Genomic DNA, 16,270 nt, shown 5'->3' with positions numbered 1-16,270 from the left:
TTCAGTACGAATGTCCAAAAAAGATTGTGGTAAAAATGTAAAGATGCTATAGAAAGATGGAAGAGGTCAATTGTAGAGGCTTAACCAAGTCATGGAATGCTACGTTGTATTTATATGAATCAAAAGTCTTGAAAAAGTTTCTGTAGAAGCTCTGAAGGACCAAAAATACAATTGCGGCAAATAATAGAGTACATCAAAATAAAGAGAGATCTATGTACATTAGATTGCAAAAATCAAAACTTCTTTTCGTTTAAAAGCTCATTTTCATCCATTGAAAACAGCAGCCTTTGTGCATTCAAAACTACAGGAGAGCCTTTCTTGGTTCTCTCCACAATCTGCTTTATCAATTCCTTTTCCATCTCATCCTTGCAATCACTAATCTCGTCCCCACTGTTGGAGGTGTCATTTGATCCGAGAACCAAGGAGATGTGTTCTTCCTGCATTCTTAAACTGTTGGGAAACAATTCACCTAGTGACTTTTCCTCGGGGATTGCGGAGTGAGAGTAATGAATGTCTTCATAGATCCCGCGAGGTGAATCTTCTTCTTCTGAGTCACTCATCTTCATCAGCTCTTCATGAGCCTCATTGTAAGCATCGATAGCTTCCCCTGATAAATTAATGACTAGAGGTGGGTGAGACATGGAATTATAATCTTCTCTAGCAATTGGACTTTCCTGCGATGACAAATATCTTAGTCGACCGTTCGAGAACTCTCCCCGATTTTTACGCCCAGATTCCATAATTTTTATCTTCCTCTGGCTGTTCTGAAGTGCTATCTCAAGCTCATTTACACGTTCTTCAAGCCTTGATTGAATGACCTCGTGCAAGCGCAAGCTAAGCTCTCTCGGAGAAACTGCATGGTTCCCCGAGTGATGTGTCGTGGAGGTGCTAGCCCCATCTTCATTCGACTTGGATTTGGCAACTTCTCCTCCAAGCGTGTCAACTCTCAACTCGCCTTGAGCAAAGTCCGCCTCAAAGTCCGCGTCAAGCTGCACAAATTTTGAGCTCTGTTAACACTCGCTCTTGTATCATTACCAGCATAAAACATCTCATTTGAAGTACACAAAAACGAGTAATGTCTTGGCTATGAAAAAGTGAAGGCTTTTAGGAAGAATGAATATCAATTCTTATTCCTTGAATCATCCGGTACATATATATATACAAATAGTAAAGCTTTGACTATTCTTAGGTTGTAACTAAATAAGGAAACAAATCCACTAAACTAGGAAAGTTTAAAAATAAAGATCTAGTAAGAATACCGGATTCTCCTCCTAATTTATACACAAAATATCAGGGATAATTCCTAGAAATCTTCCCTAATTGATTCGGAAATCTAACCACTCCCCCTCAAGCTGAGTTGTAGATGTTGAACAAACACAGCTTGTGACTCAATCCTTCGAAGCTTGTTCTTGGAAGAGCTTTCGTGAGTATATCTGCCACTTGAGATTGTGTGGGGGTATAGATCAATTGTATTATTGAGTTGTTAATCTTCTCTGAGATAAAATGACGATCAATCTCAATATGCTTAGTTCTGTCATGATGTACCGGATTCTTGGTGATGCATATAGTTGCTTGATTGTCACAGAAAAGCTTGATCGGTTTCTCACTTGTTATCCCCAATTCCTTGAGTAGTCTCCTTATCCACATTCCTTCACAAATGCCAAGGGCCAATGCTCTAAACTCAGCTTCTGCGCTGCTCCTTGAGACTACTGGTTGTTTCTTGCGCTTCCATGTGACTAGATTCCCATAAACATAGGCACAATAACCAGTTGTTGATCTTCTGTCCTTTACATCTCCTGCCCAGTCTGCATCTGAGTAGATCTCAATATCCTGATTTCCAGTCTTCCTGTATAGTATACCCTTTCCTGGTGTCATTTTTAAGTACCTCAAGATTCTATACACAGCTTCCACGTGTTCTTCTGTAGGATTGTGCAGGAACTGACTTACTACACTAACTGGAAAGCCGATGTCCGGTCTTGTGTGAGAGAGAGGTAGATAAGCCGTCCTACGAGTCTTTGGTATCTCTCCCTATCAACTGGTGCAGACTCTATCATAGCTGTTATCTTCTTAGTTGGATCCATCGGTGTGTCGACTGGTTTACACCCCAGCATTCCTATTTCCTTTAGCAGATCCAGGACATACTTTCTTTGAGAGACAAAAATTCCTTGCTTGGATCGAGCTACCTCTATTCCGAGAAAATATCTGAGATTGCCAAGATCTTTGATCTCAAATTCCTTGGCTAGAACTGCCTTCACTCTCACTAATTCCTCCTCATAGTCACCTGTCATAATGATGTCATCGACATATACAATTAAGACTGCCACTTTGTTTTCTGAGGAGAACTTCACGAACAGTGTATGATCTGCCTGACATTGAGTGAATCCATATCTCACAACTGACTTTGCAAACCTGTCAAACCATGCACGAGGAGATTGTTTGAGTCCATACAAAGACTTCTTGAGTTTGCACACTTTGTTGCTTTCCACGGTTGCTTCCAGTCCTGGAGGTATTTCCATGTACACATCTTCTTCAAGGTCACCATTCAAAAATGCATTTTTTACATCCTGTTGATGTACAGGCCAGTCCTTGTTTGCTGCAAGTGAAAGGACTCTGATAGTGTTTAGTTTGGCCACCGGAGCAAAAGTTTCCTGATAATCTATTCCATAAGACTTAGTGAACCCTTTAGCAACTAGTCGAGCTTTTAGTCTCTCAATACTACCATCAGCCTTGTGTTTGATAGTAAAAATCCACTTACATCCGACGGTCTTCTTATCTGGGGGAAGATCTGTCAACACCCATGTGTTATTTTTCTCCAGTGCTTGGATTTCATCATTAACTGCCTTCCTCCATTCTGAGTGTTTGAGAGCCTCCTGAATAGAGTTGGGAACCTGCATACTATCAAGAGTAGACACGAAGGCCTTGTATGATGGTGATAGTTTCACATATGAGACAAATCGGCTAATAGGATGATTCGTGCAAGTTCTGACACCTTTCCTCAAGGCAATTGGAACATCTAAATTCTCCATAGCAGGTATTGTAACATCTAAATTATCCTTACCCGAGTGAACTTGTGTAGGCATTGAATCCAGATTAGCTTCATGGTCTAGTATGAGAGGCATTGTGTGCTCTATCTCCTTTCCAGACTTCTTCTTCCTGGAGTAAACAATTACCTCTTTATTCCTTTCATCGTTTTGTTGAAGCTGAAAAGGTGGACTAGAACGATTTGGACTGGGACTGTCTTGGATATGGGATAGACTCGGTGGACTCAGTGTAGGAGTATGACTCTCAGATTGATTGGTAGAATCTGTTTGAGGAGTAGGACCTGGTATGGACAGAGATGGAGAAGGCTGAAATTCAAGATCCCAAAGCTGAAATTCTCTCATGTTCTCCCCTTGAATTACAGGCTTGGAAAAGAATGATTGGTGTTCAAAAAAGGTAACATCCATTGAGTTGTAGAACCTTTTGGTTGTGGGAGAGTAACACTTATACCCTTTTTGATGTGAGGAGTACCCGAGAAAGACACATTTTATGGATTTAGGGTCTAATTTCCCATGATGTTGAGAGCGTATATGAACAAAGGCAGAGCATCCAAATATCTTTGGAGCTAATGATGAGATGAATTTGGTGTGTGGGAAATGTTGAAGGACAACATTGCACGGAGTTTGGAACTTAAGGATTTTGGAGGGCATCCGATTAATGAGGTATGTGGCTATGAGTATGGCTTCTCCCCAAAAATATTTTGGAACGTGAGTGGTGAACATGAGTGACCGAGCCACCTCTAATAGGTGCCTGTTCTTCCTCTCGGCAACCCCATTTTGCTGGGGGGTATCAACACAAGAACTTAAGTGGACAATCCCTTGACTCATGAGATAGGTTCCAAGAATTGATTCAAAGTATTCTTTGGCATTGTCATTTTTAAGGATTTGAATCTTGGTTTGAAATTGTGTTTGTATCATAGAATTAAAATGCTGGAAAATTTGTCCAACTTCAGACTTTTCTTTCATAAGGAATACCCATGTTAAGCGAGTATGATCATCAACAAAAGACACAAACCACCTAGTTCCAGTGATATTTTTTACTCTTGAGGGGCCCCATACATCACTATGAATTAAGGCAAAAGGGCGAGAAGGTTTGTATGAAGAGTTAGGATAGCTACTACGAGTGTGTTTAGCAAGTTGGAAAACTTCACAATTGAAAAACTTTGGACTTTTATTGATAAAAATGATGGATACAAATTTCTAAGATATATGAAATTGGGATGACCAAGACGATAGTGCCATAACATAATTTCACTATCCTTATTGACACAAGTGTTTAAATAGGACTGACTCTTGAATGATCCACCATTTTTATTCTGAGATTGCCTTCTTGAAGAAATATTATCCTTAAGGAGATAGAGCCCAAAACACTCCTCAACACTGCCAATCGTCTTCCCCAAATTCAATTCCTGAAATTCACAAAGGTTTGGAAAAAATTTAGTCACACAATTGAGATCACGAGTTAATTTACTCACTGAAATTAAATTGCAGTCCAAATTAGGAACATGAAGAACCGAATGAAGGTTTATATCCTTAGTGACTTTCACTACTCCTGTTCCCTTAACTCTGGATGAAGAACCATCTGCTATGCAGACTGTATGGTTCTTAAGGTTTGGACTATACTTGTGAAATATAGAGGCATCTCCCGTCATATGATCCGAGGCTCCTGAGTCAACAATCCAAGGATTTGTATGACATTTATTAACCGCAAAGGCATTTGAAAGATTACCTTTATGTGCTAGCATACTAGAACCCGGGTTTTTATTGTTTGTTTGAGTCATGACATTCTGGCTAAGCAGCTTCTGGAGTACCTCAAGTTGTTCCTTTGTGAAGGGATTGTTTTCAGCCTGTGAAGCAGAAGTGGTGCAGTTTTCCTTGTCACCAATAGTGGCAGCAATATTGATTATGCCTTCCCGATCATTGTTTGGTCGAGAAGGCTTCCAATCAGATAGTTTCCCGTGAATCTTCCAGCAAGTCTCCCTGATGTGTCCTGTTTTGCGGCAGTGATCACACCAAGGTCTTCCTTTTCTTTGCCTGTTGTCAGTAACACTATTTTGTGGTCCTCTAGCAGCCAAGGCGGATCCTTCAAGAGTTGGAGCGGAATTTTGAGAGCCCATCATCAGCTTCTTCCTGCTTTCCTCCCGACGAACCTCTGAAAAAGCCTCCCTTATACTTGGAAAAGGCTTTGTACCCATTATTCTTCCTCTGACCTCGTCCAGATTCTTGTTGAGGCCGAGAAGAAATTTGAAGGTCCTTTTCTGCTCCACTATCTCCCGGTCCAACTTTGTATCTTCACTACACTTCCACGGATGGCCTTCAAACATATCGAGATGAAGCCAATGACGAGTGAGAGTGTTGTAGTATTGTGTTACCGTGAGGTCTCCTTGACGTAGATCATGAAGTGCAGCTTCACTCTCAAACAATTCTGAGATGTTTTCTGAGCTAGAGCAGGTTTCCCGCACTGCATCCCATATCTCCTTTGCAGTCCCGTATGGGAGAAAATTTTCTCCTATTTCGTTATTCATAGAATTAATCAACTACGACATGATCATGTGGTTTTCTGTCTTCCATGTTCTGTATTTAGGATCCCTTTTCTCTGGAATTGTAATCTCACCAGTGAGATATTCATCTTTGCCTTTACCACAAATAAACATCATCACTGATTGTGACCATTGTAAGTAATTGTGGCCATTGAGTTTGTGTCCGGTAATGAGAATTGATGTGTTTTCTGGTCCTCCATGAGAATTGGTTGTGGATGAAACTTCGGTGGTGGAACTATCTGCCGAGGTTGAGGTAGACTACTCTGTTGCCATGCCGTATTTAGTCATTCACGGGAAAACAAAAAAACAGCGATGTGAAGTTTGGAAAAAAAAGAGGAATGGATCGATCCCTAATCGTGAGAATGAGGGAACAGAATAAGAGAATAAGGCCAGTTGACTGGAAAAGAAGAGGCATGCCGTGAGAGTGACTGTGAGAGGCAGCAGGGCTGAGGGTAACTAATTTCCAGAGATACGAGCCTAGGGCTCTGATACCATGAAGGCTTTTAGGAAGAATGAATATCAATTCTTATTCCTTGAATCATCCGGTACACATATATATATACAAATAGTAAAGCTTTGACTATTCTTAGGTTGTAACTAAATAAGGAAACAAACCCACTAAACTAGGAAAGTTTAAAAATAAAGATCTAGTAAGAATACCGGATTCTCCTCCTAATTTATACACAAAATATCAGGGATAATTCCTAAAAATCTTCCCTAATTGATTCGGAAATCTCAACAAAAAGAATAAGTTATGACACATAAGATTAAACGAGACATATTATAACTTCAATATTTGGCATAGTTACTTGAGAACAAACTAAATAACTGTCCACACTCAACCACAGGTTACCCTGAGACGACTTCTATATGATGGATCACAAAGATGAGGAGCAACTCGTGGTTTATTACAAAAAGGTTGGCAGATCAAATACAAGGCAAGATTTCTAACTTTCGCAAATTCCGGCAGTGGAAATAAGATTAATTATCTAAAAGGATCTAATTTATATCTATAAACACAGTTGTTCTGGGATATTAACACTGAAACCAAATCAAATACGAAAATAAAGTTAAGGCTTCTGAAAACGGGAAAAAGACCTTGTATTCTGCTTGGTGTTAAATTCAATAAACCAAAAAAAAATCAACAAATTACGTATAAGGTTCTCTTAACATTACTTGCACATGATACAGACAAGAAATAACAAAAGAACTCTATAACCAAGGTTCTTAATCTTATAGATGGAAAAGAACCACGAAACACTGATAAGAGTCATGCCAACGTGCAATGTTGATGTTGAATTGAATAATCAGTCTGTAGCTGAAAAAGCATCAAACAATCTTTTCTAAACATAGAAGATTACCTCAACAACTTCAGACAATCTTCTCTCCAGAGTTGATACGTTCATATTCAGGCCAAGCCTCTCTAGTTCAGCTTCAAGCTCTGCTTCAATTTTACTTATAGATTCTGAATTCTCATTCGCTTTCTGACAATGAGAATCTTCACTCTCTCTGGTAGAACAGTAAATATTTTGTTCGGAGGGAATTTTGTTCAGGGCCAGTTTAGAAATGGAATTATCACATGCACCCTGAGATTCATAAGTCTCATTAGCCAGCTCTTTCACCGTCAAGGAATCTTTCATCTCAAGTTCCTCTTGTAAATCTTGAACTAAGTTCTCAGTTTGCTTCAACAAATCCTTCAACTTGTCAACTTCACTTTTACTCGTCATGAAAGAAGATAGCATGCCAATGGACATCCCAATAAAGAATAAAAATGTTCCATAAAGTGAACCTGTTGAGATCAGCATAAAACAGTAAGCCACAAACTTCTTCAAAACAAGAGACACACCGAAGTGAAGCATTGAAACCAAGATCCAGATTGTGATAACTACGGTCTTGATTCATTGAAACGCTGGAAAATCTAATAGGTTATGTAGGCTAGTTATCTGAAATAAGATTTGAGGGATCAGAAGTCAAGTTGGCCCTTAAATGAGAATGATGACTTTTTAGGATAAGAGAGCAACAAAACCTATAGTAGTATCCCCATGATGCTGATGGTTTCACCAACCAGTTCTCCAAATATAATATAGCTCATTGCTCCTGAGCGTTTTTCATTAAAGCAACAATTTTATTTTGTATGAAAAGCTGAATTTTTTATCCATGATATTTTCTTTGCTGAATTACATAAGGTCGTGAAATAAACAAACTTAAATTGTCTCCAAAACAAGAAAGAAAGTTATTTCAAGGAACCATACATTGATAAGAAATAAAGGGAAGTATTTTCTTCTTTAGTAATATAAGGATAGCGACTAGCAATTAATAAAGCACTTAGCAATTAAGCTAAAAAGAAAACATGCAGACGAGTTAGTATCACCTTGAGAATGGAAGTCTTTTCCGTTGGTCATTTTAGTAGAACTGCTCAATTCTCCTCTCTTCCCCTTTCCTGTCTTGGCTTTCATCTTCTTGGTAGGGTCCAAATACCCAACTTTTGGCAGTGGAGGAACCCCGTATATTTTTTCATTTTTTTCTAAGCGGGCTTCCTTATTCAGCTTACTTTCCCTGGATCCCATTAGAGCACTCAAAGAATCATTGTATGCACGGCTGATTACTCGGCTTCCATCCGTCACAAACAATGTCCTCATAGTTGGTGTGGCTGGGGATGGAAGGGAACTAAGCACATACTCTGCCATTTCAGCATGTTCCTTGTATAATTGAGCCAAAAGGCAACTCTCCAATGAACTCATTGGTTTAATAAAATGTGCGTGAGAAAGTTTAGTTCTAAGAGGGCTTCTTTTCCTCATTGAATCATTAAAAGAATCCACTTCTTCAGCAGATGGGTTGAATGATAAATCACCACAGTTATCACTAACATTACCAGCTGATCTATTTCCACCCTCGTCATTTTTAAGGTTTTCAATGCTTGAGAATCCTGACTGCAAATTTGATACCGAAAGTATATCTGAATCCTGGTAAGTTTCCAAGGTCCCACTAGTAGAAGCGACTTCCGTTCCTGAAGCATCATCTAACGAGCTAATATCCGAAAGTGATTTGTCAGATCCCGTCTTATCTTTAGCTACATTGCCTCGTAGTTTCGTTCTACGTTCCAAACTACGTAACGGACAGCCTGGGGATTCAGGTTTCTTAAAATTTGCATCCCCAGAAGACGACTGTAACAAATTTAAACTATCCCTATCTCGATCTCTCGGAATGCTCTGCCAATACTTGGCCAAATATCCAGCACCAGCAGCAGCCACAACAAGAAAGAAATCCATTTCTGCTCTCCTTTCCACACACAAAACATTACCCTAACTCCACCAAGCAAAGTTTCCTATTTGTTTCGATCCTCAGCACCAAAAACCTGGCGCCAACAATTCCCATGAACCACAAATCAAGAAACAAAATGCCTGAACTTAGAATGCAAAACCCCTCTAAAGTTTTTGGAGTAACAAGCTATCCCAAAGTATAAAGTTAGTTGAAACAACTTCCAGAGAATCGAAACCGAAACCGAAACACAACAAAAAAATAGACTTTCTTCCGTCACAATTTGCAGCTTTGAAGTCTCCAAGATACCAACACTCGTGAAGCCTTTTTTTTTTTACCCTTTTTTTCCCCCGAGTTCAGAGACTAATTTCTCAAACCCAGAAATAATAATCAATCAATTTGTGAACAAATATAAGAAGGGCCAAATTCTAGCAATTGAAAGTAATCTTCACCATTCATCAAAACCCATCAAAGCACAACCTCAATACCTTACAAAAAAAAAAAAAAAAAAAAATCCTTCACTGCCCATAATAGAACTAAAAAGGAAAATTGATAATATAAGATATACCCATTTGGAAGCAGCCTTTGGGCTGCAAAACCCATCAACAAAACGAACCCATTTCAGAATATTTCTATTCAACGACCTGAGAAACTGAAATGCGAAGTAGAAAACGAAGGTCAAAACCGCTCAGCACTTTTGGGGACAAGAAGAAAATAAAAAGAGAGAGAAAATAAAAGAAAAAAAGAAAATCTTACTTTTGATAATAATGGTGGGACTTTGTAAAGGAAATCCAATTTCCTTCCTGTTGCTGAATCTTAGAGAAGTGGATTCTCTTTGCTTTGGAGGAATAAGACCCGTAACAATGTTATCTAAACCCACGAGTTCTTTTCTTCCTCTCATAAAAAAACGAGGGTTATGGGAAATTTTGAAAATATTTAATTGTTTTTTTGGTAGAGGATTTTTCGCATTTCATTTTCACCGTAGATATGTGTACTTTGTGGACACGAGTCGATACGGCAACGTCTGATGTATCATTTTCTTTGTCTTGAAACTAACTATTTTTCTCTTTAAAAAAAAAAAAAGAGTTATTTTCATCTAGAATTAATTAAAAAGGTATTCTGCGTTTAAAACGAAAATTACTTTTCTCGTAAAACATAAAAAAAATATTGAAAATGGAAATTAATCCTAGACTCGGAAACAAATATTATATAAATAAAAAAATAAAAAAGTGAATGGAAAATAGAATTCACAAGATATGGCTTACCGTGAGTAATAATAAGTTATTTTTTAAGCCCTTTTTACGGTGAGATCTCTTAAAAAACTCACCGATAGAATACCTTTGTTTTGACAATTAAATTACATTTTTAACGGTTAAATCTATAGATGGAGTAATTTTGTGTGACACACTGTAAATTTTTAATATGAATATGTGCAGTTTTTACCATTGAAAACTTAATCCATCGATCAAAACATAGTGTTTCACCGGTAAAAAAAGCAACCAGTCTCTAAAGATGTTGATCGTGCTATGTCGTGCCAGTCCATTAAATAATCGACAATGCCTAGAAAGTAGATATGTGTATATGTCATGCATATTCATTCATTTTGTTTTATTCTGTTAGACCATACATAAACAGTAATGGCATACTGTAAGCACAAAACGGCTAAATAAACCATGTTTAAATAGAAACTAAAAATGTTGTGAAGTAAAATACATAATAATCAAATAAACATAAAGATATGGTTATTTAACATGACTAAAAGCTCTTTCGGGAAAAAACTGTGTGCTGATCACACCAGCATAAAGAGGATTCCAATATCACTAAATGCAGAATTACAAGAAACCTCCTGTATCTATACCAACTCCTAACTCACAGTGACTCATCTTGACTCGCCTTACTCTAAGTCTTCTGCTCGCTAGTATCTATACCAACTCCTAACTCACAGTGACTCATCTTGACTCGCCTTCAGATTCCTCACATTACTTCGAGACTTCTGCTTGCCTTCGGTCCTTCTGACTTACTCCAAGCATGATGCTCGCCTTCATTCCTTCTGACTTACTCCGAGCGCCACGATCCGCCTTCGGCTCGCTATCGGACCTACTCTGGATTCTTCACAAAGTCCACATGGTTTAAGAGTAACAAATAAAGCCTAGGATATTTGCTATGGTTTTCTTTCATAATTAAGCACAAATGAGAACCCTCAATAGACTCTTTGGTATAAGAGTTCTGAACCCGGAACCATGATTCTGGTTCAAACTAGTGTTTGTTTATAAAAAGTAAAAGTGTTTCTGATTTGACTCACCTAGAATCAGTGTTTGGTTTGAATGGTTCTGATTCAAGGTTTGAACCATGATGTGATGTTTTAAAACCATGAATCACCCCTGATTTTGGGTGGTTCAAAACCACCCCCCCTAGTTTTGGGTGGTTCAAAACCCCTGATTCTGGTTCTGGTTTCAGAACCATGATTTGAAACTAAAATCATGAATTATAGCTCTGGTTCTAAAATCAAAACTAGAATCACCCTGATTTGAACCCTCATACCCATCAAATTTTCTCTCAATAGACTCTCAAGTTCTCAACCTAGGTCACGAGAGAATTTCACGAGGTTCTCCTTAAATAATGAACCACTTGGATATGAGAGAGGTCTAGAATCTCTCCACTTGATCTGGGTTGAGATCTGATTATGATCTCCACTTAATTGTGAATTTTGGACGCACTAAACTTTCTATTTTAAGTCTTCCCATAATTCTAGCTGTTATTGTGTGAACATATTTAAAATCCTTCACAATGTGCAGACAGACAACTAGCTCGTTAACTGGACAAAGTATATGATCATGCACAGACAACTAGTGATTTGTTAATTGAATTGCAATCAATTATCATTTCAATCAGATCCAAAATTGATTAGGAAAATTTTGATAGAAATATCTAGAAAACTTAATCAATGATTGAATCAATCCTCAAATGAATCTCAACTCAATTTTGCATAAGGGTCAATTCTACAATATCGGAAATTACTAAAAATAAATGTGATTAGATTGTAATTAGCAAATCAAAATATTATCACATAAAATCAGCACAAATCTCCTACAATGATACCGAAGATTAGCCCAAAAGTCAACAAAATTTGTCAGCCAACATAATCTATAAATTAATTAAATCGGGCTATTTATGGTATCAAATCATCCAAATTCAAATCAACTAAATATGAATATATTGTTAAAACGAGCAACAAATAATTAAAATTATTTTGATACAAGGTTGCTAACAACAATGCACAAATTTCACGTGAACCACAAATGCTATGTAGGAATATTTATGCCTCATAGGATTAAAAATCCTAACATGTTCTAAATTTTCCTTTCATTTGCTAGAATTATGTCGTAACAAGGTTAAAATTTTAGCATTTGATATAAAAAGGGACTCAAGAGCTCGATAAATGTGTTATGGTTCATGACGTACATGACATAGGCACAAGCAGGAGCCATGCAACGGCCATTGATTGAGCTTAGTCTAAGAGTTTATTTAGTAGGAGGGTTTAAACTATGGTGATTCTGGTTTTGATTTTGAAACTATGATTCATGATTTTAAGTTCAAATCATAATTTTAAAACAAAAATTAGAATAAGAGGTTTGAACCACCCAAAACTAAGAGGGCATGGTTTTAGAATCATAGGTGATTCCTAGTTTAAAACATCACACCAGGGTTCAAATCTTGAATCAAAACCATCCAAACCAAACACTGATTCTGGATGAGTCATATCAGAATCACTTTTTATTTTTTATAAATAAACACTAGTTTAAACCAGAATCATGATTCCGGATTCAAAACCCTTATACCAAACAATGCCTTAGTTTTAGAATCTCAGACAAGCACGAGCTTGGCACAAAATTTATGGGTTATTTAACACGAAAGAAGTGATACTTTGAGTTTTAAAGCTTCATCGACACGATACGACCTAACCCGACGTGATAAGACCCAATACGACACGATACGACTTAACCCGATACGATAAGGCCCAATACGACACGATACATGACACGACAAGATACATGACACAAGTAGCCTTTCTAACCGTAACAATGTATTTAAGTTGGTTTAGTAGTTATATCTAGAAAGTATTGCAATAACTCGATTGGAAGGCAATTAAATCAACTTTTGGCTTCTGGCTTTTAGCCTTTTAGCTTTTTAGCTTTTAGGACATTGGAATATGACTTTTAAAGTAAACGCTGATGGCTCTTCTGTGGTGGCTCTTTGATATAATCGCCGCTTACAACAAGAAAAAAAACAATGTTTGATCAACTCAACTTGATGCAAGATTTTTCCCACCCCCAACCAACTTATTCTGCAACCTTTTCCAAACACAAAATAAAGTTGACACCACCACTTAAAGAAAAATCAGCCCCTCTTTTCAATTCAATCTAATAGCAAATAAAAAAAAAATTGTGGTGGGGTTGGCGAGGAATATATTTTGGTGAATGAAAGAGAAAAATTTAGAGGCCCGAAACATCATATACACATATAAATATAGAATGTGTGTGAAAGGGACATAGATAAAGGGAGACTTGTTCCTAAGTTCATGACCAATTGATGAGAGGAAAAAAAAAAAGGTCCCTCGGAAAAAAGAAAAAGAAATTACCCTTTTCTTTTAATAAAAAAAAAGAAAAAAGCAATTAAAAGGGATGTGAATCCTTTCCATGGGCCCAATTTTAAGGCCCGCTAAGATGTTATTAAATGCTTATCAGCTGGTGAAAAGAACAGTTTAATACTATGCAAATCATTTTCTAAATCCAAAAATTGCCGAGGAATAATGGTTACTCACGTTTGAATGCGACTTTGACAGAATTCTCTTTAATCACATTCTATTTATTACACACTCAGGCTTTCAAAATTGAATCACAACGATGTTGATATTTGATATTCTATTCCATTATGTGCTACAGTAAACTTTTTTTTCTCGTGGAGAAATTATGAAAAATATAAAAATTTAATAGTGTGATGCAATAAAAATCTAATATTATTAATTATTATATAATTTTTTCTCAAAAAATTGTTATAAATTTTGTTAATCAATTATCTAATTTATTACAATTAATGATCGTCCGATTAATATCTTTAAATTAAAATAACAATACTTATTAATAGATGAATATTTAAATCTGATTAATATTTTTAAATTAAAATAATAATACCTATTAATAGATGAATATTTAAATAACCATTAAAACTACGGCAGATAAATATATATTTGATTTAAGACATCCATGTGCAAAGGGCTTTACTGTTGGACCCATTTCGACCAAAACGAAATGGCGCCGTTTTGGTCGAAATGCAGCCCCCTATCTCTTCTTTTTTATTTTTTTTTAACCTTAATCCTTTTTTTTACCTTATTTATTTTTTCATTTTAATCCTTTTTTTATGAAAATTTTCTTTTATTTTTGCTCTAAAATCTTATTTTATTTTTTATTTTAGTTTCTTTTTCCATAAAACTTATTTTTTTTTTCATTTTTGTCCATTTTGACTTGTTTTATTTTTGTCCTAAAATTATATTTTTTTCATTTTGGTTAAGAAACTTATTTATTTTTCATTTTAGTCCTTTTTTTTTTTTACCAATTTTCTTATTTTTATTCTAAAACTTTATTTTTTGTTTTAGTTTCTTTTGCCTTAGAACTTATTCATTTCTTCGCTTAAACTTTAGTCTTTTTACCCTTTTTTGTTTTTATCTTGAAATTTTATTTTATTTTTCATTTTGATTCATTTTTTTCTAATACTTATTTATTTCTTTATTTTGTTCCTTTTTTTACCTCTTTTTTTTTTCTTTACCTTGAAACTTTGTTTTTTTAGTTTGGTTCATTTTGTCCTAAAACTTATTTATTTATTCACTTTAGTCTTATGAATTTTTTTTATAAATTTTTGTCATGAAATTTTATTATTATTTTTTCCATTTTGGTTTCTTTTGCCCTAAAATTCATTTATATCTTCATTTTGGTTGTTTTATGCCTATTCTTTTTATTTTTGCCCTAAAACTTTATTTTTTTTGTTGTGGTCCCTTTTACCCTAAAACTTATTTTTTCCTTCACGTTAGTCTTTTCTTTACCCTTTTTTTTTTTTTTGCCTCTTAGCCATAAAATCTTATTTTTCTTACTTCTTGAGATTTTATATTTAGATTTTACACGCTTTTTATAATAATACGGTAAATAAAATTTAACTCACAGATTACTCTCCACGTGCCATGCACGTGATGTTCAACTAGTTTACATACAAGTATAAATACTTAAATTCAGATGAGTACCATGCAATCACATTCACAAGACATACTATTAGGAGAAAAGCTCAAAAGAAGTATCTTCATATTGTACCTAACCGCATGCTTGTGATCAAAGGAGAGAGAAAATGAATCTACGAATTAAAGGCACTCAAAGACTGTCAAGTAGTGTTAGGTAACCTTTCACAAAAGAGAAAAGGAAAGGAAAAATGCCTGTTCAGTTGAATTTGACTTTTATTCAGTCCAGCTGGAAAGGGTCCCATTCTACACCCAACCAAAGAACTTTAAAAAATTATTATTAGGAAAAAAAAAAATAAAAGAAGAGAAGGAAAATGAATAAGAAAGATTCATGTGGAGACATGTACTCCAAATCTACGAGTTTGCAAGCTGTAGGGTTGCAAGTTTGGACTGTCGGGCTGGCTTGAATGAGGAGAAAGTAACATAGCCTAAAACCTGACATATTGAATTTGGGCCACGCCGAAATGATGGTCTCCAGGTTAGCCCATTTGGCTCCGTTTAAACTTGTAATTCTACTGTGGAGGCATTTTATTTTAAGAATTTTTTAGCAATGCCGCAAAACAACCTTAGTTTCAGATTTATGCCATAATTTTGAAACTTTTGATTGTGGGTCACGCAATTGAACCAGTCAAAGATCAGCAAAATGTGGTATAAATTTGAAAGTATGGCATAAGTCCGAAGACAGAAAAATTCTGTTATGCCATCTAATTTTCTCTTTCTTCTCACTCTAATACAAGAGGGACGCAAAGCCTACCGAGAATGGATTCGAGTCAAATCCTAATCATCAAACTTGCCATACCGGCATTTTAGGCCTCAAATTCAATCATGTAGCTGCTATTAATTTTTCTCGGTGACAAAATTACATAATTTACCCTTAAAAGAGAATATGGATCTGAATTTTTATCTATTATTGTTGATTAATATCATTTTGCTAATATAGTTGTTGATGGTGAAATCTCGTCAACAGAAATAGGCCGGGTCACCTCTAGGTATCCCGTTGGATTACCGGCTTGATATTGAGTGTATACTCAATTTATGCAATGAAGTGTTTGTTGTATTTTTAGAATGGTGAGCAATATGAGATAAAATGCTTGAAGTAGAAGAATACACGAAATTTATAGTGGTTCACTCTGTTAATGAAAAGCTACATC

At 36.0% G+C, this 16,270-nt stretch overlaps 1 protein-coding gene across 3 annotated transcripts; it reads right to left on the bottom strand.

The window, feature by feature from the left end:
* Positions 1 to 109: 109 nt before the first annotated feature.
* Positions 110 to 9,719, bottom strand: LOC112093370. Of its 3 annotated transcripts, none has more exons than XM_024171612.1 (5): positions 9,593 to 9,719; positions 9,405 to 9,488; positions 7,950 to 9,324; positions 6,940 to 7,367; positions 110 to 989 (listed from the first exon to the last, which is right to left on the bottom strand). In XM_024171612.1, the coding sequence occupies exons 3-5, from the start codon at positions 8,845 to 8,847 to the stop codon at positions 234 to 236; spliced, it is 2,082 nt and encodes a 693-aa protein (XP_024027380.1). In that variant the 5' UTR covers positions 8,848 to 9,324; positions 9,405 to 9,488; positions 9,593 to 9,719; the 3' UTR covers positions 110 to 233. The 3 variants fall into 3 exon arrangements, with proteins under 3 accessions (XP_024027380.1, XP_024027381.1, XP_024027382.1); XM_024171613.1 differs by having other exon boundaries at positions 7,950 to 8,933; XM_024171614.1 differs by lacking the exon at positions 9,405 to 9,488 and having other exon boundaries at positions 7,950 to 8,933.
* Between the last annotated feature and the right edge of the window lie 6,551 nt (positions 9,720 to 16,270).

The sequence above is a fragment of the Morus notabilis genome, unplaced genomic scaffold (assembly GCF_000414095.1).
Source record: "Morus notabilis unplaced genomic scaffold, ASM41409v2 Scaffold438, whole genome shotgun sequence".
In the NCBI taxonomy this organism is placed as follows: Eukaryota; Viridiplantae; Streptophyta; class Magnoliopsida; order Rosales; family Moraceae; genus Morus; species Morus notabilis.
This window is presented reverse-complemented; position numbering and strand designations above follow the sequence as displayed.

Coding starts and splice junctions, on each gene's coding strand:
- LOC112093370 (XM_024171612.1), bottom strand. CDS start 8,847: ATGGATTTCTTTCTTGTTGTGGCTGCTGCTGGTGCTGGATATTTGGCC. Junction 7,368..7,949: donor AAAAGACTTCCATTCTCAAG/GTGATACTAACT, acceptor TGATCTCAACAG/GTTCACTTTATGGAACATTT. Junction 990..6,939: donor GATTGTCTGAAGTTGTTGAG/GTAATCTTCTAT, acceptor AAATTTGTGCAG/CTTGACGCGGACTTTGAGGC.